The 27,007-nt window shown below is 39.0% G+C and overlaps 2 protein-coding genes across 2 annotated transcripts; one reads left to right on the top strand and one right to left on the bottom strand.

Moving 5' to 3' along the window:
• Positions 1–794: 794 nt before the first annotated feature.
• LOC306758863 (kinesin-associated protein 3-like) lies at positions 795–11,163 on the top strand. Its single transcript, XM_079244284.1, has 20 exons — positions 795–878; positions 2,045–2,176; positions 2,401–2,558; positions 2,840–2,904; positions 3,066–3,207; positions 3,648–3,747; positions 3,845–3,986; positions 4,100–4,193; positions 4,515–4,693; positions 5,377–5,539; positions 5,855–5,955; positions 6,033–6,141; positions 6,258–6,370; positions 6,544–6,709; positions 7,000–7,125; positions 7,222–7,320; positions 7,426–7,511; positions 7,663–7,819; positions 8,410–8,494; positions 8,701–11,163. The coding sequence occupies exons 1-20, from the start codon at positions 844–846 to the stop codon at positions 8,801–8,803; spliced, it is 2,355 nt and encodes a 784-aa protein (XP_079100410.1). The 5' UTR covers positions 795–843; the 3' UTR covers positions 8,804–11,163.
• A 983-nt stretch (positions 11,164–12,146) lies between these two features.
• Positions 12,147–25,542, bottom strand: LOC306758507 (protein Niban 1-like). The gene is made up of 14 exons (XM_079243834.1): positions 25,456–25,542; positions 21,975–22,105; positions 21,687–21,824; positions 21,464–21,581; positions 20,473–20,634; positions 18,897–19,012; positions 18,659–18,763; positions 17,212–17,374; positions 16,847–17,028; positions 16,569–16,715; positions 16,340–16,450; positions 14,474–14,581; positions 14,285–14,396; positions 12,147–14,118 (listed from the first exon to the last, which is right to left on the bottom strand). Exons 1-14 carry the CDS (start codon positions 25,508–25,510, stop codon positions 12,314–12,316), a joined length of 3,453 nt encoding a protein of 1,150 aa, XP_079099960.1. The 5' UTR covers positions 25,511–25,542; the 3' UTR covers positions 12,147–12,313.
• Positions 25,543–27,007: the final 1,465 nt, after the last annotated feature.

A 27,007-nucleotide genomic window follows, 5' to 3' on the forward strand; every position in this document is an offset into this window, starting at 1 on the left:
TGACGTTTTTGCTGTATAATATGAATGTATCACTGACTAAAGCCCAACAAATCCATTATTAAGAATAAAATGTATACACTTCTTAAATGTTCACACTCAAAACATTATTGCCAGTTAATTGCAATTACAAGTGCAATTTGTAAGCTTTAAAGACAAGGCCCATTTTCTTAAAAGGAAAAAAGAAAGCAAACCAGATACACATGGTTATAAAACTCATGTCCTCTCAATTCTACAATAGAATAATCAGTCCAATTACTGTACCTATTTCTGTTCACTTAAGACATATTAAAGTTAAAATCAAGATATTGGAGAATTAGTAATATGTAGGAATAAGCTATATATCAATGGGACCATAAAGTATTTTATCCCAATACTTTTCCGAAATTTCCATTTTCATTTGGACATTTAACGCCTCTTGAAAACAAAAGGTGTGTTGTGGAGTTAAGTCGTGTCAGAGTTTAGTCTTTCAGGCATCAGCTTCCGCCAACTTTACGGTTTACATTAAAACTTTAAAGCTCAAACTGTGTCGATTTATCTGTCATTGGGATATGATAAACTATATTTAAAATTGAGGATACTGACATATGTCTTGTCTATTTTACTAATTTGGTAATTATAGGATGCAGTAGAAAACTTGTGCCTGTGAGTCAAGCCCCAGGTGGCAGAATTCCTCTCTACAACAACTCCATGTTTGAAGTCCAAGCCCATACTGTATTGACAAGCTGTGTTGACAGCGGTGCTAGTAAGCAGCACACAGATTCTTATGCTCGTGATTTGTTCTGGACATCTATCAGATGTGATTAAAATACCCAAACTCATTTAAAAGCTGAAACCTTAAATTTGATGAAGATGCAGGATGATGCGCGATATCTCAAACGGTGAGCTTTAACAAAATCTTGTCTGTTGTTAGATGGCATCCGGGGGCAAAAAGAAATCCTATCTAATTTCCTTTAATATTCAGTATAACATTTGGTATGAATGAGACTGTGTCCGGTGTAGTTGTCAACATTATGCACGCAGAAATATTGTTATTGTAATTCTTACTAGTTAGCTAGCTGTATAGTCTGAAGTCAGCAGCGACTGTCTGCTGAGAGGGAAGCACGTAATGACAAGTTAAAATGAGTTATCACGAAGAGACTCTTATTCATTCGACATATGTGTAATCCATCTTTCGGACAAATACTTCATAAAATGATCCCCTTAAAACCCAGGTGTCGCTTTACAGTCACATCTCTTCACACGCCCCTCGTTAGCGATGCTGCCTGGCTAATGAAGACCAGGGAGCTTATCTGTTAAATCAGTACAAGGAATTCACTTGATATATTTATACATTTTCATGCGTAACAGCTATGTCATATGGTAGAAATATACATAATTTTAAATGTCCTGTCCTATTTATGTTGTTCAAGCATAGTTAAAACTGTTCGGCATTTTCTTCAGTAATCTAAGGGGGGTTGGAAATCTGGGATATGGCTAACTAGCTAGCAAGCGTCTGTGACATTTTTTTTTACCGATAAACCTGGTAGGGAGACAGTAAACATTCATTTTTAAATGGTTTATTTGCTGGCAATTTAAGCAGTTGAGTTGAATTGTTTATATTAGTAGCAGTAGTAATATTTTTGTAATCATGTTGGCTCCCTGAGCCAGCTTGTTGGTGCAGCCATTGTATGTTGCTATCTGGGCGTGTCTTCCAATGTGTAACTAATGGTTTGGGTGGATGGGTCAATATTAGAGCAGGGATCGCCTAATCTGGTTACTTTGAGCCAGTGTCCTTCTGGTTTTTAATGTGTCTCCAAGACACCTGATTCAAATTAAAGGGACCCAATAATCTGTAAAGTTGTATTGACCAATTATCTATCTATCTATCTATCTATCTATCTATCTATCTTTTTCTTTGATCAATACTTAATGGTACTCTGAATTCACTTTAAAAATCCAAAGATTGTTTATCATGTAGATAATGAATTCACTTCAGTGTCAGATAACTAACATAATTGAATATTATTTGATTTGCTGTTTGTTGTCTGTTCATTATTGCCTACAGCAAAGTGACTGCTGGTAGTTTAGATGTCCATCCCACGGAAAAGGCACTTGTGGTTAATTATGAGGTTGAGGCATCTATCCTGGGAGAAGGTGGAGGTCCGGTGCTGGGTGAGCGCAAGGAGGGACAAAAAATGTGAGTGAACCTCTGATTTATTTCTTTTTGCTCACAGCTGCTGTTCTTTCCATTTGTTTAGATGCACTTGCATCCAATCTTGAAAGGTTGTTGCATTAGTTGTTTTCTTCATGTCCTAAGATGGGGAGTTCTAGTGACATGCTGTTTTAAAGGTTTTGCATTGATTGATGAAGTCAGCCAGCATGCATCTGTCACTCTTCACTCTCTCTTCCATTCCCCTCCAGCATCCGTGTGAAAAGCCTCTCGCCCACTACGGACCTAACAGCTTTGGCTAAGAAAGTTGTGGAAGAGTGTAAATTGATCCCTGCCTCCCGTTTGTCCCAGGTGGAGCAGCTCCTCTATTACCTGCAGAACAGGAAATCATCACCTGTGGAGGGCAAAGGTGCAGCATAGAACCACTATTGCATCTTCTATAGATGTTCAAGACTGGCCTAATACAAAATTAGACTGTAAAAATCAGAAATATTAAAGACACAGAGGGATGTAAGATCAAAGGAAATCTGTACACAACCATATGTGGATTAGCTGTGTAGATGCTTTTTTTTATTTACTCATTATTAAACACTCACAACTTAATCAATGACAACATTGGTTGCCAATATTAATTAGAGCTTTAAGTTTGTAATGAAAACGTTCTTTTTTTTTTTTCTTTGACTTCATCAGCAGTGGAAAACCGAGAGAAACAATCAGTTAAGCCCCGAGACTTGACACCATTTGAAGGGATGGAGGTAACAACTTGCTACATACAGAACTTCATTAGACATGCCTTACAAGAACAAACTTCATAAACATATCTGCACATGTTTTTTATTTATATCTATTACTTTGCAGTGGTGTTCCACATCTTTTGTCAGTAAAATGATGTCAGTTTCTTTGTTTCTTTGTGCAGTTAAATGAGGAAGCTAAGATAACCCAGGTGGATGAGTATGTTGAGCTTCTCTATGAAGGCATCCCAGAGAAGATCAGGGGGTCTGCTCTCATTCTACAGCTCGCTCGCAACCCTGATAACCTGGAGGAACTGTTACACAATGGTACGGTTTCATTTCTCCAACTGTTGTAGGTAACAAAGACATTGTTTAGAAGTTTTTTCGGGTTGTAAGCGTTTCAATTTGATTGTTGGTGAATAATATAATTAACTAGTCATTGAAATTGTAAAAAAGGAAAAAGGGGCCTGATAACCAAAGGCTCTGCCTCCTGCTTGACTCTTTGAGACTCTAGGAACCACAAGTAAGCCTGGAGAGCTTTAAATGTAAGGAGAAGGATTTTAAATTCTATTCTAGATTCAACAGGTAGCCAATGAAGAGAGGCTAAAACTGGAGAAATATGATCTCTCATGCTGGTTTTAAACGGCCACAGGTCTGAAAACCATCTGTGTGTGTGTGTGTGTGTGTGTGTGTGTGTGTGTGTGTGTGTGTGTGTGTGTGTGTGTGTGTGTGTGTGTGTGTGTGTGTGTGTGTGTGTGTGTGTGTAGAAGCAGCTTTAGGTGCTCTTGCCAGAGTACTGAGGGAAGACTGGAAGCAGAGTATTGAACTAGCAACCATTATCATTTACATCTTCTTCTGCTTTTCCAGGTAACACACTCACTGACACACACAGCCACATACAATGAGACATGCGTTCTTTTAGTGAACTCATCTGTTCTGCTTTCTTTTCCATCTTTTCCTCTAGTTTCTCTCAGTTTCATGGAGTTGTGAGTCATTATAAGATAGGAACACTCTGTATGAGCGTGGTGGAACATGAACTGAAGAGACATGAAATATGGCGAGAGGACTTACGCAAGAAAAACAAGGCTTATATCCTTTTTTCTGCTGTGCTTTGCGTCTTGAGCTTGAACTAATGGTTTGTTTTTTTTTACTCTCTTACTTTATGGTCTATCTTGGCTCAGCAGACTGTTTTCTTTGACCATATGCTTGTGTACGCGAGTCGGCACCAGAAAATGGTTCTCTCAGAAGAGATCAGGACAAAGCTGTGAGAAAGTACCAAGGGCTCCTGGCTAAGCAGGAGCAGCTGCTCAGAGGTAATCCAGGATGTTTTGATTTGGATTTTTTTTTTCATACATTTACATAATCAAAGCAGCATTTTTTCTCAACTATGATGTGAAAATTGAATATATTTGTCACATGAAATGAAATTAGATTTAGGATAATTTGCATTACTTAAATGTCTCCTGCTCATGTACAAAGGCCTCCAGCAGTGATACGTAAACGGAGCTGTTTCGCAGCAGCTGTTTCCTTCTCATCACCTTTTATTGATACATATCAAGTAATGCTACTACATGTAACATGTTTTCTTTATTTTCTTTTTGTTGTCATTTTTTCCTTTTCGTCCTCTGGTAAAGTGTCTCTTTACCTCTTGTTGAACCTTGCTGAGGACACAAGGACGGAGCTGAAGATGAGAAATAAAAACATTGTTGGTTTGCTGGTCAAAGTTCTTGAACGGGATGATGAAGAGCTGCTTGTCCTGGTGGTTTCATTCCTGAAAAAACTGTCAATCTTCCTGGAAAATAAGAATGATATGGTGAGTAAATGGGCAGACGAAGACTCATTATCATCATCTCAGGCTTGTTTTCAACTGGTGAAAGGATTTTTAAATACTTTAGGTTCTGGTTAGGTCTAGCTGTCACTTTCAAAACATCTGAAAACTCACCAGGTAAATTATCAGTAATATCTGGCAAATAAGTAACAAACAGCTTGATGGCAGCGGTGCAGATGCTTGAAATCCAACAGGTGGAGCTGGGAACTTGTTTCTGGCAGTTCAAACATCACTCTGCCATGGATTGAGTCCTTCATCCTGAGTTTTGCTGATGACTATGTGCATCCATTTATTTAATGGTTGCTTCTAGCAAAATGATGCACCACATCGAAAAGTAAAAGTCATCCCAAACTAGATCAGTGGACATAATGAATCATATACGCATGGAGCAGAATAGCTTTCTAGCTTTCTCTAGTAATGTGACCTTGCAGTGTTTCATGTGTTTGGGATGTCAGGTCTGATACTGATGGCTACAAACTACACTTTATGTTCCTGATGTAATGTCCACCTCCATGGTCCATGTTGGTGTTCATAATTACTGGCTGAAATCCCATCATCAAACTAGCGATGATGGGATTTCATCGCAAGTTTCATTGTAAGTTTTTCGGCACAACTTTGTTGGTTTTACTGTTGTAATTTAGATATAATTCTGTGTGTCTGACTTGCAGGCGGAGGTTGATACAGTGGAGCGATTAGCACGTCTCATTCCCTGTGAACATGAAGACTTGTTAAACCTCACTTTGCGGTTGCTGCTCAACCTCTCCTTTGACTCAGGACTCAGAGCCAAGATGGTGGAAGTGGGGCTGTTACCTAAGCTGACGGCACTGTTGGGTAATCATGCACATTAACATATCAGCACACACCATGTTATGTTCTGTTTCCAGAACAGCAGCCTTGCCATGAATGAATACGTTTGCAGAGCTCAGCTTTCAGCGCGTGGGCGTCAGTGGGTTGATCTCACATGACAGATCCCAGTGCTTCCAACATCTTTAGACTCTTAGACAGGAAGTTGACATTTATAGTTTTAACTGAAATGTGGATCAGTGAGACCTATCATTAAATCATTGCTATTTCTTCCAGCTCTTTCTGTTAGTTTTGGTCAGTAATAAATGAAGTGTGAATTTCTTGATGTTTATTTTTATAAAGGTGATGAGAACAACCGGCAGGTAGCCATGCGCATCCTGTACCACATCAGCATGGGCGACCGGTTCAAGGGCATGTTTGTTTACACTGACTGTGTACCTCAGGTACAATAAGCTCTTACACTATCACCATCTGAGAGTTTCAATATCTGAGCCAATAATGTTTATATGTCTGCGTGTAGCTGATGCAGATGCTGTATGAACACTGTGAGGAGGAAATAGAAGCGGAGCACATCTCACTTTGCATCAACCTGGCTGCAAACAAGAGGAATGCACAACTCATGTGTGAAGGTATTTCACTTGTTCATCAGAATAGATTCTGTGCTTTACAGCTAAGTCTGACTCTGACTTTTTAAGAGAGTCGTCTTTCAGCTCCAACCGATAAATGTTTTTCTGTTCCTCTGTAGGAAATGGATTGAAGATGCTAATGAAGAGAGCTCTCAAGAAAAAAGACAGCCTTTTGATGAAGATGATCAGAAACATCTCACAGCATAACGGGCCAACGAAACCGCTCTTTATAGTGAGTAGTGATGTCTCAGTTGGGAAAAAAATATCACTTCCAAAAATCTTAGCAGCTTTCATTGAAAGACTCCATAATTAAATTACAGTTTACTGTGTGTTTCAGGTTTTGTTTTGTTTGCTTCATTGTAAATGTTCAGAACTTTTCATGACGCTCTCTTCTGTCTCTGTCAGGATTATGTGGGTGACCTGGCAGCGGAGATCCGTGCTCAGGAAAAGGAAGAGTGGGTTCTGGAGTGTCTGGGTACACTGGCCAACCTCACCATCCCTGACCTTGACTGGGAGTTGGTACTAAAGGAGTATAACCTGGTGCCTTACCTCAAAGACAGACTCAAACCAGGTATGGATTACATTCAGTGATAACTAAGAGTGAAAATGTGCACAGTGAGCTGAGAGTTGAGGACTGCTTAATGACTTATCCTCATTCAGGCAATGTCGTTGGCACATTTTAGTCTGCAACTGGTATTAAATGTGGTTGGAAAACCATGTCTGTGTTCCATTGAAGAGATGTGATTGATCAGTGTGAGCTCAGAAAGCAACAGACAATGCACTGCATCCACACAATGTTTAAGTGAAATAACCAAATAAGAAAGTTATGTACTCCAAGTGTATCATCTGTATGTTTGTCAGGTTCAGCAGAGGATGACCTCATCCTAGAGGTGGTAATTATGATAGGAACGGTATCCACGGATGATGCCTGCGCTGCCATGCTGGCTAAATCAGGCATAATCCCTGCTCTTATTGAGCTACTGCATGGTAACATACTTAACTGTATTTGCATTCAAGATTAAGTTTATTATATGTTCCTTTCAATTATAATGTGTCCTTAATGTCTCCTTTTTCTAAATGTAGCCCAGCAGGAGGATGATGAGTTTGTGTGTCAGATTGTGTACGTCTTCTATCAGATGGTGTTTCACCAAGCCACTCGAGACGTCATCATCAAAGACACCCGTATCCTTACTTTAGTTTTCTCTGTGACTCTAACAAATTTAGATAAACCAGTTTGTCACACATGGTAACATGTTTGCAGTTTTTGTTCTTTAACCCTTGCTGCAGAGGCTCCAGCTTATCTGATAGATTTGATGCATGACAGGAACACCGAGATCCGGAAAGTTTGTGACAACACTCTCGACATTATCGCTGTAAGTAAACCATATTTTCCTGATGCCTGCATGTGAGGTAGCATCTTTGAAAACCTGAAGGAACTCATCAGGATGCATTTCACTTTAATGATAAGGAATAGAAACACGTCTTGTGTTTGTTTGTTTTTTTAAATATTTTCACATTTTCCAGGAGTATGATGAGGAGTGGGGGAGGAAAATTCAGTTGCAAAAATTTCGCTTCCACAACAACCAGTGGTTGGAAATGGTTGAGAGTCGCCAAGCGGATGAGACTGAGCCTTATCTGTATGATAATGACAACGATAGGACAGATCTGTTCTACAGTGCAGGTATTTACAAAACTCCAGACTGTGCATTTAGAATGACAAACACTGCTAAAAAATGGCCGATCTTTTTGTTTGGTTCCCTGTTTCAGTCACAGTTGTCTGCTTTAATAAGCACTATGCAGAGTAGCTGGATTTAACACATCTTTGCACAAGACGATTTACCCTCATGATTTCTCAGAGATCCTATATGGGAGGCTCATGTAGTTAACTTTATGGAACAAAACACCACATGAAAAGCCACAAAGTTGTGTGTTAGAAACATTTTCATGAAGACAGTTTTTTTGTTTTTTTTTGTATTGATAAATTAATTTAGCGGAACAGAAACATTTGAGTGTGTTTTCTAAATAAGGCTTCTTCAATAAAAATTTACATTTTAAAGGGCGCCTCTCGCCCACAGGCTGCTGGGATAGGCTTCAGCTCCCCCGCGACCCTTACTTGGATTAAGAGGGTTCAGAAATTGAATGAATGAATTAATTTTAAAGGGCTTATATAGTAGTAAAGACCATTTTCTTTTCTTTTATCATTTTTATAAAGACAAGCATCTGAACTGCTTCTGTGCCTGTGAGTTTATGGTCTTGTATTGTCGTCTCTAGATGGAATAACTCCAGGAGATGGCTCAGTCAGTCCAGATTTCTTCAGCGACCTGCATCATCAGAATGGAGACTTCCACCTTGCAGGGTGAGGTAACATTTTCTAATACCAGTCAGTCAGAGAAGACTGTCATAGGCAGGCATTATATTTCAGTTGTAAATTATCTGGTAATGATGAGAATCACCTTGCAGCTCTTTCAACTGTTTATTTTATTTGATCAACTGCACCTTTTTTTCCTCCAACCACAAGTTAAACTAACACTCTTTGTCCATTTATTCTGGTTTCTACATCAGGGATGTGAATGATGTCTTTGACCAGACCAGTTCATCACCTGGAAGACCAGCCACTGCTTACGGCTTTAGACCGGATGAACAACCTTTCTATCAGTACTCATAGACACGTGTCGGATCCTGCATGTTCAGTGTTTTTCACTATTATAATCCCATTGTCTCAACTAATAATAATGTACTTATTCAGCGGTCATACAAGCTGATATTAATCAGACACACCAGGACGAATCATAATACTGTAGTTTTAACTAGTTCTGTATAATGCCGTTACTTTTTTTTTTTTCTTTTTTTTCTTTTTTTTTTTTTAAATTCATTCATCATGATCTCAAACAGACAAGTAATGAAGTCTTCCTTGCCACAAGCGTCTTGCAGTCAGTAAATCCTGTAAAGGTATATGAACAAACTTTTCTGGAACCCAATGTTGATTATTTTAGCATGTTTTTACTATGTAATATTTATTATTACTTCAAGCCCACTGAAAAACCAAACATCATCCCATTGTTGAAGGGTTTTACATTCACCAGTTTGGTTTCTTTAACACTATTTCATCATTTTATTTTATCATTAACATACACTGAAATATGACTAGGTTTGTGAAAGTGCAATAGGCAGTTTTGTCACAGTTTTAAGTGTTTTTACACTGGCAGGTTAAGCTGGACCTGGGTTGTGACTTAAGATGGCGCACCTCAGGAGTGTCAAACTTCAGTCCTTGAGGGCCGGTATCCAGCAGGTTTTTGTTGTTTCCCTGCACCATCACACCTGATTCAAATCAAATAAATTCACCACCTTCTTGTCACCATATTCATTTACTTTGGTCAGGTGTGCTGGAGCATGCAGACAACAAAAACCGGCTGGATACCGGCCATAGACCGTATAAGAAAGATGGACGGAGAAAGTGAAGCTTATGCAGAAGTGCATAAAACTGCAGTTCCCCCTTCATCCACTAGGGGCTGTCTGCAAAACAGAGCAAATCCTCATAGATTCCCATGTTAAAAAGACCAACTTCACGGCAGAAATAAACATGTTTACAGCCTGGTTCAAAAATCCATTTTCGGTTTAATAGGTCAGGTTTACCTTCATGACAACTGTGGGGGGAGTGAATTTTTATCTAACTCGCCCCTCTAAAAGCAATTTAATCTCTAAGTTCAGCATGTATGTGTCGTTTTGATTGACAGGTACCCGATCTCCCGTTTCAAGTCAGAAGAACGTAGAAGAACAGTGGTTTTTTTAGCCGGTTAACAACGTGACTTAGCTTTACTCTGGTTACCTCCGTTAGCTGATTAGCTCCTGTTATCTCCGGATTAACTATTATTTACAGAAAGCTCGGAGTTCGCTCGATGTTAGTCATCCACCATGACGCTCACAGCCCCCCTCTCAGCTCCACCCCTTTGCCCATATTTGTATTTTCCGGGCGAGACGACACGCATGCCCCTGTCAAGATGGCAATGGTAGGAATCGCCCACCGAGCTTCAATTCAGCCCATAAACTGTATTCAGCCCTTTAAAAACCTATGGGTGACGTCATGGAGGCTACGTCCATTTCTGTATACAATCTATGGTACCGGCCCTCGAGGACTGGAGTTTGACGCCTGTGGCGATTCAGTAACACAAGTTAATATGGTCAGAATTTAAGTGGCAGTTTTAGAGATCAAAGACACTGTATAACATAGAACTGATTCACTCACAGGGGAACCGCATGTCTGACAATTTGGCCAGAACTTCTGGTTTAGAGTAGCTTGTAGTGACCCATGTTGCCACAAGCGTGCAGCAAAGATGTGGAGCAAGCAACACAGGTAGTAAACCTTACAGTCATAGTCAAATTTAAGTTCAAATTCAGTGGTAAAGTGGAGATGTAAATGATTACTCAAAGGTTGGAAAACAGTTCTTGCTTCTGCTGTTTAGTGTTTTATTTTATTTAGTCTGTTTTTGGCAAGACAAGACGCAGGTTAAATCAGAAAATTACGCCACATTTGTCAGACTGTAACAGTATTAAAGTTCTTCAGTTTATAGAAGCAATGAGATGGGGCATCTGTTCTGACCACTACATTATAAACTTATGTTTTTAAGTTGTTGCCATACAGTCCTGATACTCATTCTGTTTCAGATCTGAATGTCCCTGCATCTGTAAGAGGGGACCATCAAATCCTTGTTGCAGCCCCAGCTGCATGTTATGTCGCCGCTGTTTAACAAAACTATATGTAAGGGGAGTCATGTTATCTGTCTGCAGGACACTGACAGCAGCTACCTACTGTATTACTTTTAAGCATGTTTTGCACATATATTTTAAATTCATTGCATGTATTTTTTTTATTACATGTAAGTGTTTATGTACATTATTTTCTTTTTGTAATAGCATATTGGGACACTACAAAAAAAAAAAAAACAATTAATGGAGTAGCAATCCTCTCCCTCTCTCACTGTCATTTATTTATCTTGAGGTTCTTCAATAAAAGACTCCCACATGTCATATGCAGTTTTTTTTGTTTTTTTGTTTTTTTTTTTATTTCATAGTTGCATGATTTTTGGAGGACTCTTTCCAGGAAATGTGGATTAATTTTCTGTCTTGCTTCAGTAAATTCAATTGTTTCAGAAAATTGCTTGCTATTGTAGGTAGGGCTAATTACATTACCTAATTCTATCGAGACTAAACACTCATGTAGGACTTATCTAACACTAAAAACTTGAAAATATAATGAAAAAGAAAACGTAGATAAAGTAGTACTGAATGAAACAGTTGAATGAAAATGTGAACCTTCTTTTATGATCATAAATGAAAATGTTTTAACCTCGGCCTTTTAGAGCGGTAAGATAACTCTTTCATCTCTGCAAGTGTTCTGGATGGTTCACTGGCAGTATAACTATTGTTTGTAGAGATGGAGAATTGGAAACTAAAGGATATGAGATCATAAGATGTACTGAATAGTTTGAGATTTACCTACTGAATGCACTATTACACTCATGGTTTGTTTTCATCAGTGTTTTTCAACCTTTCCTGAGCCAAGACAGTATTTTCATTGAAAAGATCACAGGGCACACCACAAACAAAAACATGATGAAATAATAAACACTGCAAATACAATAGGCCTTTGCACCGCCAAGGTGCTCGGGCTTAATAATGAAACTCCGTAGCCTAGATTAACAAAATGAAGTTCTTGTCAAAATATCTTGAATAAGACAATATTCCATGGCACACCTGATAATCTCAAGGCAAACTGGTGTAAAACACTGGGTTACATGTTGGGTTTTTTTAAAATAATATATTTGTGTGGTGTCTTCTGCTGGTTCTGTTCCAGAGTGGGCAAAAAATAAATCGACTAAGAAACGTTTAACATCTTTATTAGATCAATTAATTTATTTCAGTGTTACGTCTGTTCATGTATAAAATTTCTAAAAGATTTTTCTAATAGAAAGCTTACTACAGAATTCGAAAAATAAACCAAAAATGTCCTGAAAAATATTAAAGATGACACACAAACTTCATTAGAACAATGTTCTGACTGGATTATCGTCTCATCTCTCTGTACCATATAGTAAGAATGTTGATGTTATGATGTTTAATGTTGAACTGACTGGTCGATCAGTGCGTGGAGGCTGTGGTTGTCATGGCGATATTTATGTCAGGGTATGTTGCTGCTGGTGGGACAGGGGGGTATTGCTGTCTCTACCTCAGTGATCTCAGTCACAAGTTCTCTGATGATTGCCACACTGTCTAGCAGTGGCTCAGCCGCACTCTTTACCTGCGATTCCACCAGATGAGAACCTTTTTCCTCCTCCTCCTCTTTTTCTTTCTTTACTTCTTCCTCTGCATGATCTTCATCTTTTGCTGCTTTTTGTTCTTCATTCTTTTTAGTTTCACCCTTGAACTGAGACTCTAGATAACCTGTCTTGTCTTCCAGTCCTTCTCCACTCCCTGTTTGGTCTGTGGATGAGACCACAGACCAAACAGGTCTTGATGATGATAATGAGCTGCAGTCTTTATCAACTAGTTTTTCTCCTGTTTGAGCTCCATCGTTTGCTTGCTTTTCACTTTTCTCCTCTTCCTCTCTATCGTCTTTCATTGTCTCACATCGCTCCTTTTCTGCTGATTCTTTCTGTTGTTGCTCTTTTACTCTCTCCACCTCCCAGCTGTCTTTAACTTGTCCTGTCAAGTAGACGGCCCAGTCAGTGCACCTCATCACAGGTTCTGTGGAGCATGAAGCAATCCCTTCCATCAGGGACCCAAGACTTATTTTTATTGGATAGTCCATTTCCAGTGATGGGCAAGGAGACTGGGTGGAAGGGGCATCTTCTGATGTTTGATCTGAGGAGGAGAGGTCAGGAGTTGTAGGTTTTTCAGGTGCATAGGGATCGCTTTGATCAGATCTAACTTGGACATCCGTCAACACGCGCGAGGCTGGAGGAGAGGGGTCCGGCGAATGTAGGATGGTAGATCCTAAATCAACCTGTGGATCATGTCGATCTGGGACAGTGGATCCTGGATCAACCTGTGGATCACGCTGATCTGGGACAGTGGATCCTGGATCAACCTGTGGATCACGCTTATCTGGGACGGTGGATCCTGGATCAACCTGTGGATCACGCTGATCTGGGACGGTAGATCCTAAATCAACCTGTGGATCATGTCGATCTGGGACAGTGGATCCTGGATCAACCTGTGGATCACGCTGATCTGGGACGGTGGATCCTGGATCAACCTGTGGATCACGCTGATCTGGGACGGTGGATCCTGGATCAACCTGTGGATCACGCTGATCTGGGACGGTGGATCCTAAATCAACCTGTGGATCATGTCGATCTGGGACAGTGGATCCTGGATCAACCTGTGGATCATGTCGATCTGGGACAGTGGATCCTGGATCAACCTGTGGATCATGTCGATCTGGGACAGTGGATCCTGGATCAACCTGTGGATCATGTCGATCTGGGACAGTGGATCCTGGATCAACCTGTGGATCACGCTGTTTGTTTTCATGTGCAACAGCTGCCTCTGATTTGGAAGATTCAGTTTCTGTTGAATTTGTTGATGGTGGTGTGTTACTTCTGACTCTGCCTTCTTCGGTTTCCTCGCACTTTGGAGCCACTTCACCTTCATGTTCACCAAACTGTTGTGTCACAACAATCACAGAAGACTGAAGTATTGTGTTGTGGTCTGATGCTTGAGAGATTCTGGGGTCTGGTTTGGTTTTAACATTAAGTTCTGCATCATTCTGACGGGAAACATCAGCTGACTGATCTCTATCTCCAATCACAGGAGGAGTTTCTGGATCATCATTGGGCCCTGAGGAGGAGTGTGTATGAATGATTGGACTGTCTGGTGTAGACTGGGGGGGTGTCTGTCCAAGCAGGCTGTACTGACTAATGGCTAAATCAGATGTGTCCAACAGGAGAATGTTGCTGTTCTTGCTGGCAGCTTCCTGAACCACTGCAAGATGAGAGACATAAACTTAGACCTAAGACAATATATTTATTGCACGCTTACTATTTACATTTTATCTTTCAGATTAAAACAACCTTTAAGTTTTAGTTGTAGGAACCGGTGCTAAAAATCAGTGATATGAATATGAGACACGGTGTGTATTTGTATTTACCTATCTCTATCTCCTTACTGAGGATGCTTCTTAGAACATCATCATAGACATTTTGAACCAGGATGAAATTGCTGTAGTCAGAGAAAATATACTGCTCGAACTGCTGGAGCTCCTGCACACAGAAGGCACATTTTATGCTTTGTAACATGTAAGTGACAAACTGCAGCTGCAGAAGAGATTTTTACATACAGTTTTCCATTTGCTGTCCATCTTCCTGGTGAGAGACGGCAGAGTGATCTCCAGCAGAGCTTCCTCATAGAGTCTCCTCTTTACCACTCTGCTGTCATAATCCAGCTGCTGCTCAAACATATGCAATTTTTGACAAAATGTTAATGTCAAATTTCCTTTAAAAGATTTCATGTTTTAGTGTAAAATACTAAGCAAGCGGCATGGAAAAAATTGGAGCATGGTACCCACCACTGATAACTATGTTTAGTTTAAATTGTGAATGAAAATAAACGCCTTCAGCTTGTTATTCATGTATTATATGTGTATAATTTCACTGTTTGTTGAGCTCTGGACATTTTCCAAAGTAGTAAGTAAGTAAAGTTTATTTATAAAGCGCTTTTCACAGATAAAAATCACAAAGGGCTGTACATAAAAATGGGTATAATAACACAATCAACAACAAAAAAGAAACAGAATTAAAATCATCCAAAAATCAACCAAAAGCTCTTCTAAACAGTAGAGTCTTTAGCTGCATTTTAAAAGAGTCCACAGAGTCAAGCACACGAAGGGACAGAGGCAGCTCATTCCAGAGTCTGGGAGCAACAGACTGGAAAGACAGGTCACCACGAGTTTTAAAACGAGTTTTTGGAACCTTCAGGAGGTTCTGGCCAGAAGACCGAAGAGAGCGTCCAGAAGAGTATGGACATAGTAAGTCGGTGATATACTGAGGGGCCTGACCATGTAACGCCTGAAAGGTCAACACTAAAATTTTGAAATCAATGCGAAATTTAACAGGAAGCCAATGAAGACGTGACAAGATAGGGGTGATGTGGGCTGTTCTGGCTGCACCTGTCAAAAGTCTGGCAGCAGAGTTCTGCACAATTTGAAGCTTATTTAGAGTCGTCTTATTTAAGTAAGTGAAAACAGAGTTACAGTAATCAATGCGACTCGAGATGAAAGCATGGATGATCATTTCAAGATCTGATTTTGACAACAACCTTCTTACTTAAGAGATGTTTCTTAGATGATAGAAACCGTTTTTGGTCAGTTGTTGGGTGTGACTCTCCAAAGACATGGTCTGATCAAAAGTAAACTACAGCTGATAATTGTGCCTGTAAGGGCACAACTGCTTAGTTGGATTTGGAACAATATGTTTAATTTGGGGACTGGCGACCTGTCCAGGAAGTACCTGCCTCTTGCCTGATGATTGCTGGGATAGGCTCCAGCTTCCCATGACCCTGAATTGGACTGGATGGATGGATGGATGGATGTTTTGTTTGGCCTTGAAAGTCTGCGTGACTTTGATTAAATCATGTGACTGATATGTAGGAACTCGCATCCTAAATCTTCAGATCCTGATTTAGATTTAACTAGATTCTTATATTTGTGATGTTACATCTGGGACAAGTGAAACAGCTTTTGAGTTTGTTTACTCCGATGTTCCTGAGAAGCTTTTCAAAGTTAACAACTGACACTTCAGAAAAACTTTATATTTTAATCTATTTTTTTTTTGCCATGTTCATGTTTGTTTTGGAAAGCACAAAAAATGGGCATGCAGGTAACATTTATTATTAATTTGCTATTAACAAACAATATATTATATATATTCATTCTTTCTCTAAGCCAGTCAGACAGGGTACAGGTTGCCAGAGAGCCAAAGACCCCTAGGGAGACCTACACATACTCCACATAAAGGCCACTGTCCCCCTCCAGTCGAGGGTCAAACCATCAACCTTCTTGCTGTGAGGCCACAGTGTAAACCACTATGTGACTGTGCAATCCCCTCAATATATTATCATCGTATTAATAAAAACATGTTGAGAAATGTCTCCAAAATCACATTTGGACATAAGTTGTGTTTGTGTTTTTTTTTTCTTATTTTTATACCTTCAATACTCTTTCTTTAGCTCTGTCCATCTTGACAGGAACCTGAGAGGGCTGCAGTCTGGTTGATGACTGGAGGAATTTCTCCAAGGTGTAGACAGCACTGTCTTGCAGCTGCAAGACACAAAAACAACATACTCCCTTTGTGATGTGAGGTGCAGATTTTGACCCTTTCTGTTTTTGCTTAAAGGCACTTCAAGGCAACAGCTGCACTGAAGGTTGCACAACATACCTTTTCCATCTCCAGATGTGCAGAGTGAATAAGTCTCCTAGTATTGCTCAATCCAAACCGCTGCTTTAAGTCTTCAAGCTTTTCCATCAGGTCCTCCACCTTTTTGTAGCTCTCATCCAGACTGATGGAGTGCAGACTGGTCAAAGCCTGGAGAACACACACAAACACACAAACAAAACAGCAATGGCAAACTATGAATAAATAATTAGAGAGCATGTTGTAAGTAAAGTAAAGTAAGAAAATGTGAAAGAATAAAGTTGTAAATTCAAATATCTTACCTTCTTTGTCTCATCAGTCCCGCCGTTTGTGAGAGAAAAAGCTGAATCCATCTGAGTGCGGAGTGTGTGCTGCATCCCCAGAATCCCCGCGCCAATGTTTCCTGTGAGCACTTCAAGGATGGAGGAAATGTATGGTGCTACAGACTCACTGCACACTTTCTCTGCCTCATCAGATATGCACGCTGGAACATAAGCACATGTCACATGATGTTAACAAGAAATGGAAGCTTTTCAAAGAATTTTCTTTTATGATACACTGCATTGCTTTTATCAGACATCAACCTCAGATTAAAGCCTCTGACATGAGATTAACGGCTCTGTTAAAACAGGAATTCATTTTCTAAATATGTCTTCATGCCTGTTACCTCTGACTTTTTGCTCCAGAAAGTGCTGACAGGTCATGATCTGGTCCAGGTCGGATCGGATTAGAGCCTGACTGGCTGATGCTGTCTTTCGGCAATCCTCCCTTAGAGCCTCCAGACCTGTTGTCAGCTGCTCCAACACCAGCATGTAGGTTGCCTGCACTGTCTACAAAGGTAAATATATACGTTAGAAATATGTAATGAAACATGGTGTTCATAGAGTTGAAAGCTGCCTGAGAAATATGTTCAAAGAGAAATATCGTGAAACGTGAAAATTATCATCACTGAGTGGAAGAAAAGTACAATTAAAACTCTATTTTGTCTCCATCTGTAAAAAGTACAGGTTGTACTCTTGAGTGTGAGATTATTTTGAGTCTAGTCTTTTCAATAAAAATTTAATTCCCCCTTGTATCCCTGCCTCAGAGATGAGCCTTTCATTTAACACCAATAAATGTAATCCCAATCATTTTCATCATCAGAATAATGTAGCTCTTGACTCAGAATATTTAAATATCAGAAATAAATCTCATCCAGAGTTAACAGTATTTTAGTGAAAACTGCTTTTGCAGCTGCTTTACATGTTACATTGATTTGTAGTGAGCATGAATGCTCAGAAGGTCACACTTTGTTGAGTTTTGGTTTGTATCTTGTTTCCCTCACGCAAGTTAGCGATTCATTTACAGACTCGTGCAAAATCTGGATGTTGAACGAGGTCTTAATTTGAATTGGGTGTGTTGAAACAGGGAATTGTCTAAAACCAGCAGGACAGGGACATTCGTACTGTGCATCCTGTCTTGGATTTATTACATTTTTTATGCTGCTTCTTGCTGTCATCACTAGATGTCCTCAGTTCCTTACGCTACTACTATGTTACCAGTCATTATTCCACACCATGTATTCATCTTGAGAGCAAACTCAGTCTTTGGGCTTTTTTTTTCATCGCTTTTCTTTTTTATTTTTTTTGTATGTGTGTTTAGACTTTTTTTTTAAATTATTATTTTGAAACCAGCCTGCTTGCAGCCTTTTTGTTCCTTCATGTAAGCATTTCTCTACACCATGGATTATGGGAAGATATTGAATGGCTTCAAAGGAAGCAGGTTTCACTTTGAACGGACTGTCTTCAGTATGCCAACTGGCTACAATGGTCCTCAGTGGAAAACGGCAATTTCTTCTCAATCTGAACACACCTACATTGTGCTTTAGATATTTTTTAATTACATGCAACTGTTGTGAATTTCATGTTTGCCACTTTTGACATTAGGATAAACACTTCCAAGGGTTTACAAAGTAAATAAATAGAGACAGCTGATCATCTAATCATTGGAAACCTTCCTGTACTGCTTGCCGCCTTCAGGGACTTAAGGAATTGGTGAGCTGAAACACTACAACAGGAAAACATGATTATGTGTTTAACAAAACAATAAAAACTTGGTGCCTTAGTTCAACTCACTGCCAACCACTGTCGTATCCTTTCGGCCTTCTTGCCTTTCACCTTGGACTGAAGCTGACTCTGTAGCCATGGCAACACTTCTTCCATCATCTGGGAGGCCAGTACCTGTATACACGTGCACACATGCATTGTAAAACTGATGCATGTCAATTTTTATAGATGCATATATATTAATATGTATAGGTATGGCTGTGTGTGTGTGTGTGTGTGTGTGTGTGTGCGCGTGTGTGTTACCGACTTGTTCCTCTGTGCCTAGCAGCTTTCCCCAGGATTCATAGCATCCTTTGTCTTGTTGGTAGAGGCGGAGGGCATGGGCATATGCCTTGCTTTCATGGGAAGAATCATGCCAAGGGTCTACAGAAAGCATGGCTTTGTTATAATTTGCAGAATTACGTGGAAATTATGTTCTTTTAATGTCTTCTGTCCTGCTTCAGGCATCAGTATCACTTGGAACAATTTCTTTCCTTATTTCAAGCACCAACACTGTAGCTCATTTTAACTATTGCCAAATAACTCTATATGACTCCAGCTATAAAAACAGCCTCAAATAAATATTCCCTGAGAAACATTTGATGCAAAAGTTAATGTTTAGCTGTACAAGGACCTATCTTTAAAAGTGTATTTTAAGAAGTACAGTTGTGTAGGAGGATCAGGACTTGCTGATCTCTCAAATATGAGCTATTTTATGATTTCCCCGCTGTAATAGTCATACCACAGTATTGCTACATTTGTTGCTGTAAGTTTCACATCTCAATTCTTATATTTGTCTTCATGCATTTTTAAGTTCAGTTTTTCTCCCTCCATTGAATTCCATTTTTGTGTGGTTCCTCATAAAGTATTTGGATATTCTGTTCTTTCTAAACTGCAAAACTTTGAGGAACAGAAAGCACCAGTAATGCTGAGGAAGTCCACTTCAGTCTTTCATCAACATCGAGTATGATTCACACAAGTGATTCTAAAAACTGACTAGTTGATATCACCATCTCTGGAAGTGATGTCTTTCTGTGGTTTAAGTCAAGATTAGATAAGACTTTTGCACCTGTACATTTAAATAGAGTAACTGGTACACTAGAAAAAAGCAGACAAAGGGAATAGCTTTCTGTTGTAATTCTTGTTGTAATAATCAGCTGTTGTCTCTTTTAGTTCATGGAGACATTTAAATCAATGATGTCCAGAAAATATAAAGAATTTCCAGAAACTATTTTAACAACTCAAACGTCTAAACTCACAAAAAAGGTGATGTCATTGATTTAGAAAAATTATTTAAAGAAGACATAACTATGTTACTCGGGATCAGTAAACAAGGTTTAATGTGCGAGAATTTCTGAATTAATATAATGTTAAGTCATCGACAGTGACCAGTAATATGTTGTTTCCTGCTCAAGGCATGAAGACAACCTGCTCAAGGATGTCTTTGCAGATATATCATGTCTTGTTTTTGCAAGCTTAACCCTGATGCTAAGGGGTTTGTTTTTTGGTCTGTATCCTGCTAACCACACAGGAAGTCAGAAGCATTAATATTTTTATCTGTCACCGAGACAACTGCCACAACATGAGAGAGAAACTAAAGGCGAGTCAGTGTAGAGCAGTGAAATATTTCAGACCCTGAATCATCAAACATTTTAACTGTCTTTAATGATGCACTTTGGCATTTGAAATGATATGAGGCCTTTTTCAACAGGATGCACACACAGCATGTAAAGGATTTTTTTTTTTTTATAAATTCTGACTTCTAGAATAAAAATATTGGTATTTAATGCCACTTTGGTCTGTGTCTTATTTAACTATTATATAAACATGTGATTGAGTATTACCGATGTTGTGGTGTCTGATACAAGTCTTCAGGTCAGACAGGAAATGATTTTGTTCTTCTGCTTGTTGAAACAGGAAGCAGGTGTGGCCTGTGTAAGGCAGGTGGAGATATACAGCAAACCCATCTGCAGACAGCACCACCGAAGAAGAATCTTCCTTTAATCCTGATCACAAAGATAAACACGGACACACAAACAGATTATTGACAAGGGTTTTCCCCTCTGAATAGTTTATTCTAGAAAGCTTCCACACATTACACAGTATTTACTAATCCCTGTTTATTCATTTACATTTCCAAACTAATGTCAACCTTTGACTGTTAAACATGCTTTCAAATGATCAAAATAATAATAAAATATCTTTGAGAATTGGTGAGTTGTGATGAATTTATCACTTGCAAATGTAACAAAAAATGCAGAAACATTCAAACCACCATTTCTGTCTTGAAAAGAGTCTAAGAGAAAGTGATCCTACTTATTGCTTCCAGTTTTGATAGTTTATTCTGTATGGACCATATGGACAAGCATCATTTGTTAGATTTCACTCAGATCAGCCATTCTCAGGTAATGGATGAACTACATGACCAGGAAAATAGTTTTATATACTTTGTGCATCTGTGAATGGGATTTGCTGTAAAGTGCTGTGAGCATATTGCAAGGCTTAAAAACTGCTGTAAATTCCATTTAATGTTAGGTCTTAACCAAAAGATGACATTTTGGTGGTGTCTAAGCCCTTTGAAGATGGTCTATCAGCAGCAAGCCCTCAACGCAGCATCATATCTAGAACTGTTACCATGGAGTCAAGAGTTGATACAGGAGAGGATTGTCTTTATTGAGCCATTGGTTTGTATTGATCTCTTCAGATTTCCCGTTTTTGTTGTCCACAAAAAAAATTACAGACACAATGAATATCTGTCATTGCTGAAAGTCCATGTTTATGACATATCTCCTCATACTGCCTGGAAATGAACACATTATTGCTTTTGTTAAATACCATTTAGTATCCCATTGCAAGTTTTCTCCAAATGAGCTCTTGATTCCTCCTCAGTGGTGAACACAATGCCCCCTGCTGGCTGGAGGACCAACTTAGCTGGACATCCGCGATTGAAACCCTGCACAACCAACAATATTTAACATAGGAAGGATTTTAATTTACACTGTAGGTGTCTTGTTCTGCATGCAGAAGTGTGGTCTGTATTTGTGCTTGTGTGCGTTACCTCCACGTTGTCATGAATTACCACTTTGTAGTCTCTTCGTAAGACGACATATCTCTCCCTGCATTTCTTGCTTTGTTCATCCCAGGAAGAGATCTTTACATTCCCCTGGTACAGCACCTCCTCTGGATTATACTGAGGCTTTACAAACACACACACACACACACACAGAAAGACACTCATTAAACTTTAATACTAATAGATATGAATATATCTAGATATCTAGCATGAATATACTATATTAGTTAACTGTATACTTGATCAGATCCATTGATAGATTTACACTCCTACCCTGTGTGTGAGCAATAGACCCCGGCCTTCTTTATTTGGTTCCACCTCTTGCTTTAAGTGTCCAAGGTAGGCCACGGAGTATTGCTGACGGTAAAGCCCACTGAAACTCTGAAAGGAACTATCAACAAGTCCTGGAAGCCCACAAACAGGAAAACAAAAGGTTACCAGAGCAAGATGACCTCACAAACACAAAAATACAATTTCCATGCAAGTTTTCATCTTTGACCCTGATGGGCAGGTTTGCATGTTTTCTGTATCTGCATGGGTCTTCCCAGAAAAGGTATTAATAAGAGAGTTGTGGTGAACATGGTTTAGCTCATTTGTAATGGGAGGACAGTGGCTATGGTTCAGGGCAGTAACATCACAGAGCTGTGGTCATGAGCTAATCAATGTGTTTCTCTATCAGCTGTTTGTTGCAGGACCACATGGAGGAAGGAGGAAACCATGGAGCAGTATGCTCTAGTTGGTAGGGATGGGAAGTCCAGCTCTTTTTATAGATATGTCTCTTTTGTCTCAGCTGAGACACTAAACACCGTTCAATGTAAACATCTGCAAATTGCAATTGTAGTTTGTCCACCTTTAACAAATATTGCTTTTATTTTGGGAAAAACTGTAATGGAAACATTGCTGCCTGGTAATGGATTGTTGCCCTGTCCAGGGTGCACCGTGCCTCTCACCCACTGATTGCTAGAAAAGACTTGTGCTTCCTGCAACTTTGAAATGGACTAAGCGGTTAAGAAAATGAATGGATGGATGAAAATGCAGCTTCTGTCTCTCTATCTGTGTCCCTACACTATCTGTCTTGCAAGGATCTGCCCGTCCTCCATATTTCACATAATAGTAGGATCCTGGTATTTCCCTACATATGACTGGACCTTTTGAAGTTCATTGTAGAGTGACAGATTATCCACTAGTGGACAACATGCAAGAGACTTGCCAACTTTCCCAAGAGCAGAAGTTCCAGAAAGTTCACTTAAAAGTCAGACTTTTAAATGATCACAGAAAAACAGAAGCCCAGGAGCTACAGTATCACACAATTAAATTTATTCATTCATTTTGAAAGATTAGATGTGTACAGATGCTTGACTTATGCCGCAAATTTCAGACTCTATTGGTTTTAGTTGGGATGTTGAGTGTTTAAGTTCCTGAAATAAACTGAGCTAATATAACTTATTGGAAGAGGTTTCCTGGAGAAGGCCTCTTATTTTGTAGAACATGGCAACACAGTTTACAAAGTTGCATCTGAATAAATCACAACTTGAGCAACGTCCTTTACAGTGAAGACACCAAAGTAAAGGTTTCAGGTCATAATGCAGAGCACCGTGTTAAACCATACAAAACACATCAACACAAAGAACATATTTCAATATTAACAGTACAGCACGGTGGTGGAGGGTTTGATGATTTGAGCTTGTTCTGCAGCCACAGGAACTGCAACCATATTTTCACACCTCCTCTACACAAAGACCATTTCAAGACCTATCAACATGATGTGATGATCTCAAAACAAGAGGAGGAAGCTTACACTGTAAGATCCAAGAATAGACTAATTTAACACCTGCTCAAGAGAGTTTTTAACAAATCTATTATTTTTATTTACCACTTCAGGGTTTTTTCCTTGCTTAGATATCCAGAGGATGAGGGTGAAGTTCTTAAATGATTGCAATGTGCAGCTTTAAAGTTTTTATTACACACTTTTAACACATACTTCATTCAGACTTCGGGAGGTTAAGTGTAACTTCTCCACTGTAAAAAGAAAATCCATGAAGATATTGATGATCTGTCAAAAGTGATTTAATTTCATGTGTCTGCATCATGACGGACAACTTGACACATGTTGTAGGGGAAATTTCACAGTTTATCTAATCTGTTCCTACTGGTATCTCTCTTTGAACATGTTCAGCATCACTAATCTGTACTCATGTCAGTGTGTGAGCTCTGGTTGGGCTTCAACTCAGCATTGCTAGTCCGGGGCAACCTGACCGCAGTAAGATATCTGGGCAGGAGATGGACAATGATGATGTGTAAAAGCCATATCTCAAGTTATCCCAAGGATAGTTTGATAATTTGATAACTTTGTATCATCTTCCCGGAGTCAGCCTTTTCCAAAGACTCTTCTCTGACCTTGTGGGCAGAACTCCTTCAGGCCTCTGTCAGATACAGATTTCTGAACGGCTTCTCCGGTTGCAACTGTAGAACAGCTTTGTTCTTCTTCACTTGTTCATTTACATGTCTTATTATAATAAACCCTTGTTAATCTTTTCCAAACTCATCCAGACTCTTTGGTATTTTATTATTTGCCACAATGATGTCTTTAGAGTTGTGTTCCTTGGCTTGGAGGGCTGTACTGCATCTTTAAACTGTGAAATCAGTCATAATCTATTGTTTATCATTTGTTTACAGTGTGTAGCCAGTATCATGCATTCTTTGGCTCAGTCTATCCTGAGTTTCATCTCACACACTGACACACAGAGAGATAGACAGAGAGAGATCAGACAACCCATAATAATATAATAGTTGGAAATAGCTGTAATTGCATTCTAGTTTGCTTAGAAGATTACTGGCAGGATGTGACTGTGCTGATAACATATAGGAATGCACACATGGAGAAAACAATCCTCCACGTCACATGGAAGGTCAGTTTTCCCTGAATATCCACTCGTATCGATTTTAACTTAAGTTATTTTCACCAGTACTTCTTTTCGTTATCTTAAATTGGGATATTTTCATTCTCTTTTTTTAATCTCACAGAATTCGTCTCGGTGGCCTGGTCGTTGAGGGAGTTTCATGTAACTGGGACCTTTGCTGACATGTCACACCCCTCCTCACATTTCCTGTCTGTTTCTATGCTGAAAACTATCCATTAAATTAAAACAGAAAATCATAAACAAGAAACCTTCAAGCTTTTTCATGGAACAATATATCAGTAAAGCCTCTGAAACTATATTTGACTAATCTCCGCTCTCACAGCTGTTCATAGTGGCGGTTCCTCTTTATTTTCTATGAACCCTGAGGACACACTTATTTAACCGCAACATGCACCACTTAGAAATCATATTGAGTTATAGCTGCAGTCTACTCTTTACTGCAGATATGTAACTATAAACACTGACAGAAATTCTCAGTCCAGTTAAGTGACCAGCTTGCATAAAAAAGAGGAGGATGCAACGGCATGGTTAAACTAAAACAACGTTTCATCTAAAGTTTTTATTTTGCTTCGCAGGATTCAGCTGCAAATGTTTTTGATATAACTACAGCCTCTATTACATATACTACAAGTGCTTGATGTTTATTATACCTGCATCATTAAACCTCCTGTTATTCACAGTGACTTGGATTTTTGCCTCACTTTGTTATTCACTTCATGTTTCTTTGAAAACTTATACTCATAAAAGTTCAGATATATGATGATTTACCTGCACCAGTAAAATCCTGAAAGAAAACTACTGAATTAAAAAAAAAAAAAAACCTTCTTAGTTACCTTTGATGTGGTTGATTTTGGTGTCATCTAACAAGCCAGATGAAGATGCTCCCATAATTTGTTTCCTTTTCTCTCTCAACTATTTCTGTAAAAGCTGAGTTAATAATTGAAAATGTGTTAAGAGGTAAGATATGAACACATGTCAACTTGAGTGATCTGATGTGAAGTGTCAAGTACTTTTTAGCTCAACCCATTTCCTCTGAGTACGTGTGGTGAGTTGGGCGGGGCTGTGAAAACATGAGGTAGGCTGTGTGACGATGGTCCAACTGCAACATCACCAGTGTCACAACCATCCTTGCAGGGCCATCTGCTGGTGAGGGTTGAGTTGAAGCTGCATTTTGACATGATAATCTGATGTCACAAAATACTAATTTCCCTTCTTTAACATATTTCAGTTCAACAGAACAAAAGACACAGTAAATGTTGTAAGTATTTCTTTTCTTGTCTTTTACAGGATTTGATCAGGCTGTATTTAACAGTATGTCTAATGATCAGGCTGTATTTAACTGTATGTCTAATGATCAGGCTGTATTTAACAGTATGTCTAATGATCAGGCTGTATTTAACTGTATGTCTAATGATCAGGCTGTATTTAACTGTATGTCTATTGATGCATTCATGTTCAGGTTTAAAATTAGGCGAACAACTCTCATTGTAGAAGCAACAATGACGTTTGAATGATCCATGACTGTTTGAAACTTGGTTTTGGCTTTGTTTTTCAGGTTTTGGGTTTTACTTTTACGGACCTTTAACAGACTTAGCTGTCATGTTTTATTATTTCATTGAGCTGTAAGTCTCTCTTTAAAACCTCAGGTCATCACGTGCGTTCCTTGGGAAAATGTGCCTGGAACATCTGCAGACACTCTTTAAATTTTATGGAAGATTTACATGTAATGATGTTGATAGTAAAGGCTTTTATAGACATTTTTGTATGTTTTGAACTCATTTCAGAATCTGTTCATCCCCAGTGCTGTTTCCGCAGACCCTCATATATTTTCCATTTGATATAATAAATTCATCATTAATGTTATTGGTAATACCTGTGGCTGAAGTCAGAATATGTAACTGATTGTAGAGATCAGCCATCTTTTTATCTGAAGCTGATGGAAAATGCAAAAGTTCCTCTTTATGAAAAATAGAAAACTTTTGTCTGCATTGGACATCAGATAAACAATACTCTGTGATAGACTCGGGATGTGTCCAGGGTGTACCCTGCTACTCAGCTACCAGCTGGGACTGCCTCAGTTCCCTACCAAACATGCAGCTGAATAAGTGGGTATGGAAGATGGATGGAGGGATGGAAAATATATTTACAAATGCATTTCAATAAAAAAAAATGTATGTTAGCAATCTGTGCGAACCTGTGTATCAAATGACCAGAGGTATTCCAGTATTCAAATCTAATTATTTTTTGAACAAAAGAAATTTCTGAAAAGATCGGATCCCTGTAGCCACAAAAACGTAATCATACTGTAGTTGTGTTTATTGTTATACTTTCATTGAATGCAACTTGAAGTGTCCGTGCAGATTTCCTTTAATTTGACCGATTGTG

This window comes from Telmatherina bonti (assembly GCF_933228915.1).
Source record: "Telmatherina bonti genome assembly, chromosome: 7".
NCBI classification, from domain to species: Eukaryota; Metazoa; Chordata; class Actinopteri; order Atheriniformes; family Telmatherinidae; genus Telmatherina; species Telmatherina bonti.

What these genes read in the sequence shown, in the direction of transcription:
- LOC306758863 (XM_079244284.1), top strand. Translation starts at nt 844, where the DNA reads ATGAAGATGCAGGATGATGCGCGATATCTCAAACG. An exon ending in TGGAAAATAAGAATGATATG is followed by an intron (nt 4,694 to 5,376) that starts GTGAGTAAATGG and finishes TCTGACTTGCAG; the next exon opens with GCGGAGGTTGATACAGTGGA. An exon ending in AGATCTGTTCTACAGTGCAG is followed by an intron (nt 7,820 to 8,409) that starts GTATTTACAAAA and finishes TGTCGTCTCTAG; the next exon opens with ATGGAATAACTCCAGGAGAT.
- LOC306758507 (XM_079243834.1), bottom strand. Translation starts at nt 25,510, where the DNA reads ATGGGAGCATCTTCATCTGGCTTGTTAGATGACACCAAAATCAACCAC. An exon ending in TTGCAATGGGATACTAAATG is followed by an intron (nt 20,635 to 21,463) that starts GTATTTAACAAA and finishes CTTTGTGATCAG; the next exon opens with GATTAAAGGAAGATTCTTCT. An exon ending in TGGACAGCAAATGGAAAACT is followed by an intron (nt 14,397 to 14,473) that starts GTATGTAAAAAT and finishes TTCTGTGTGCAG; the next exon opens with GAGCTCCAGCAGTTCGAGCA.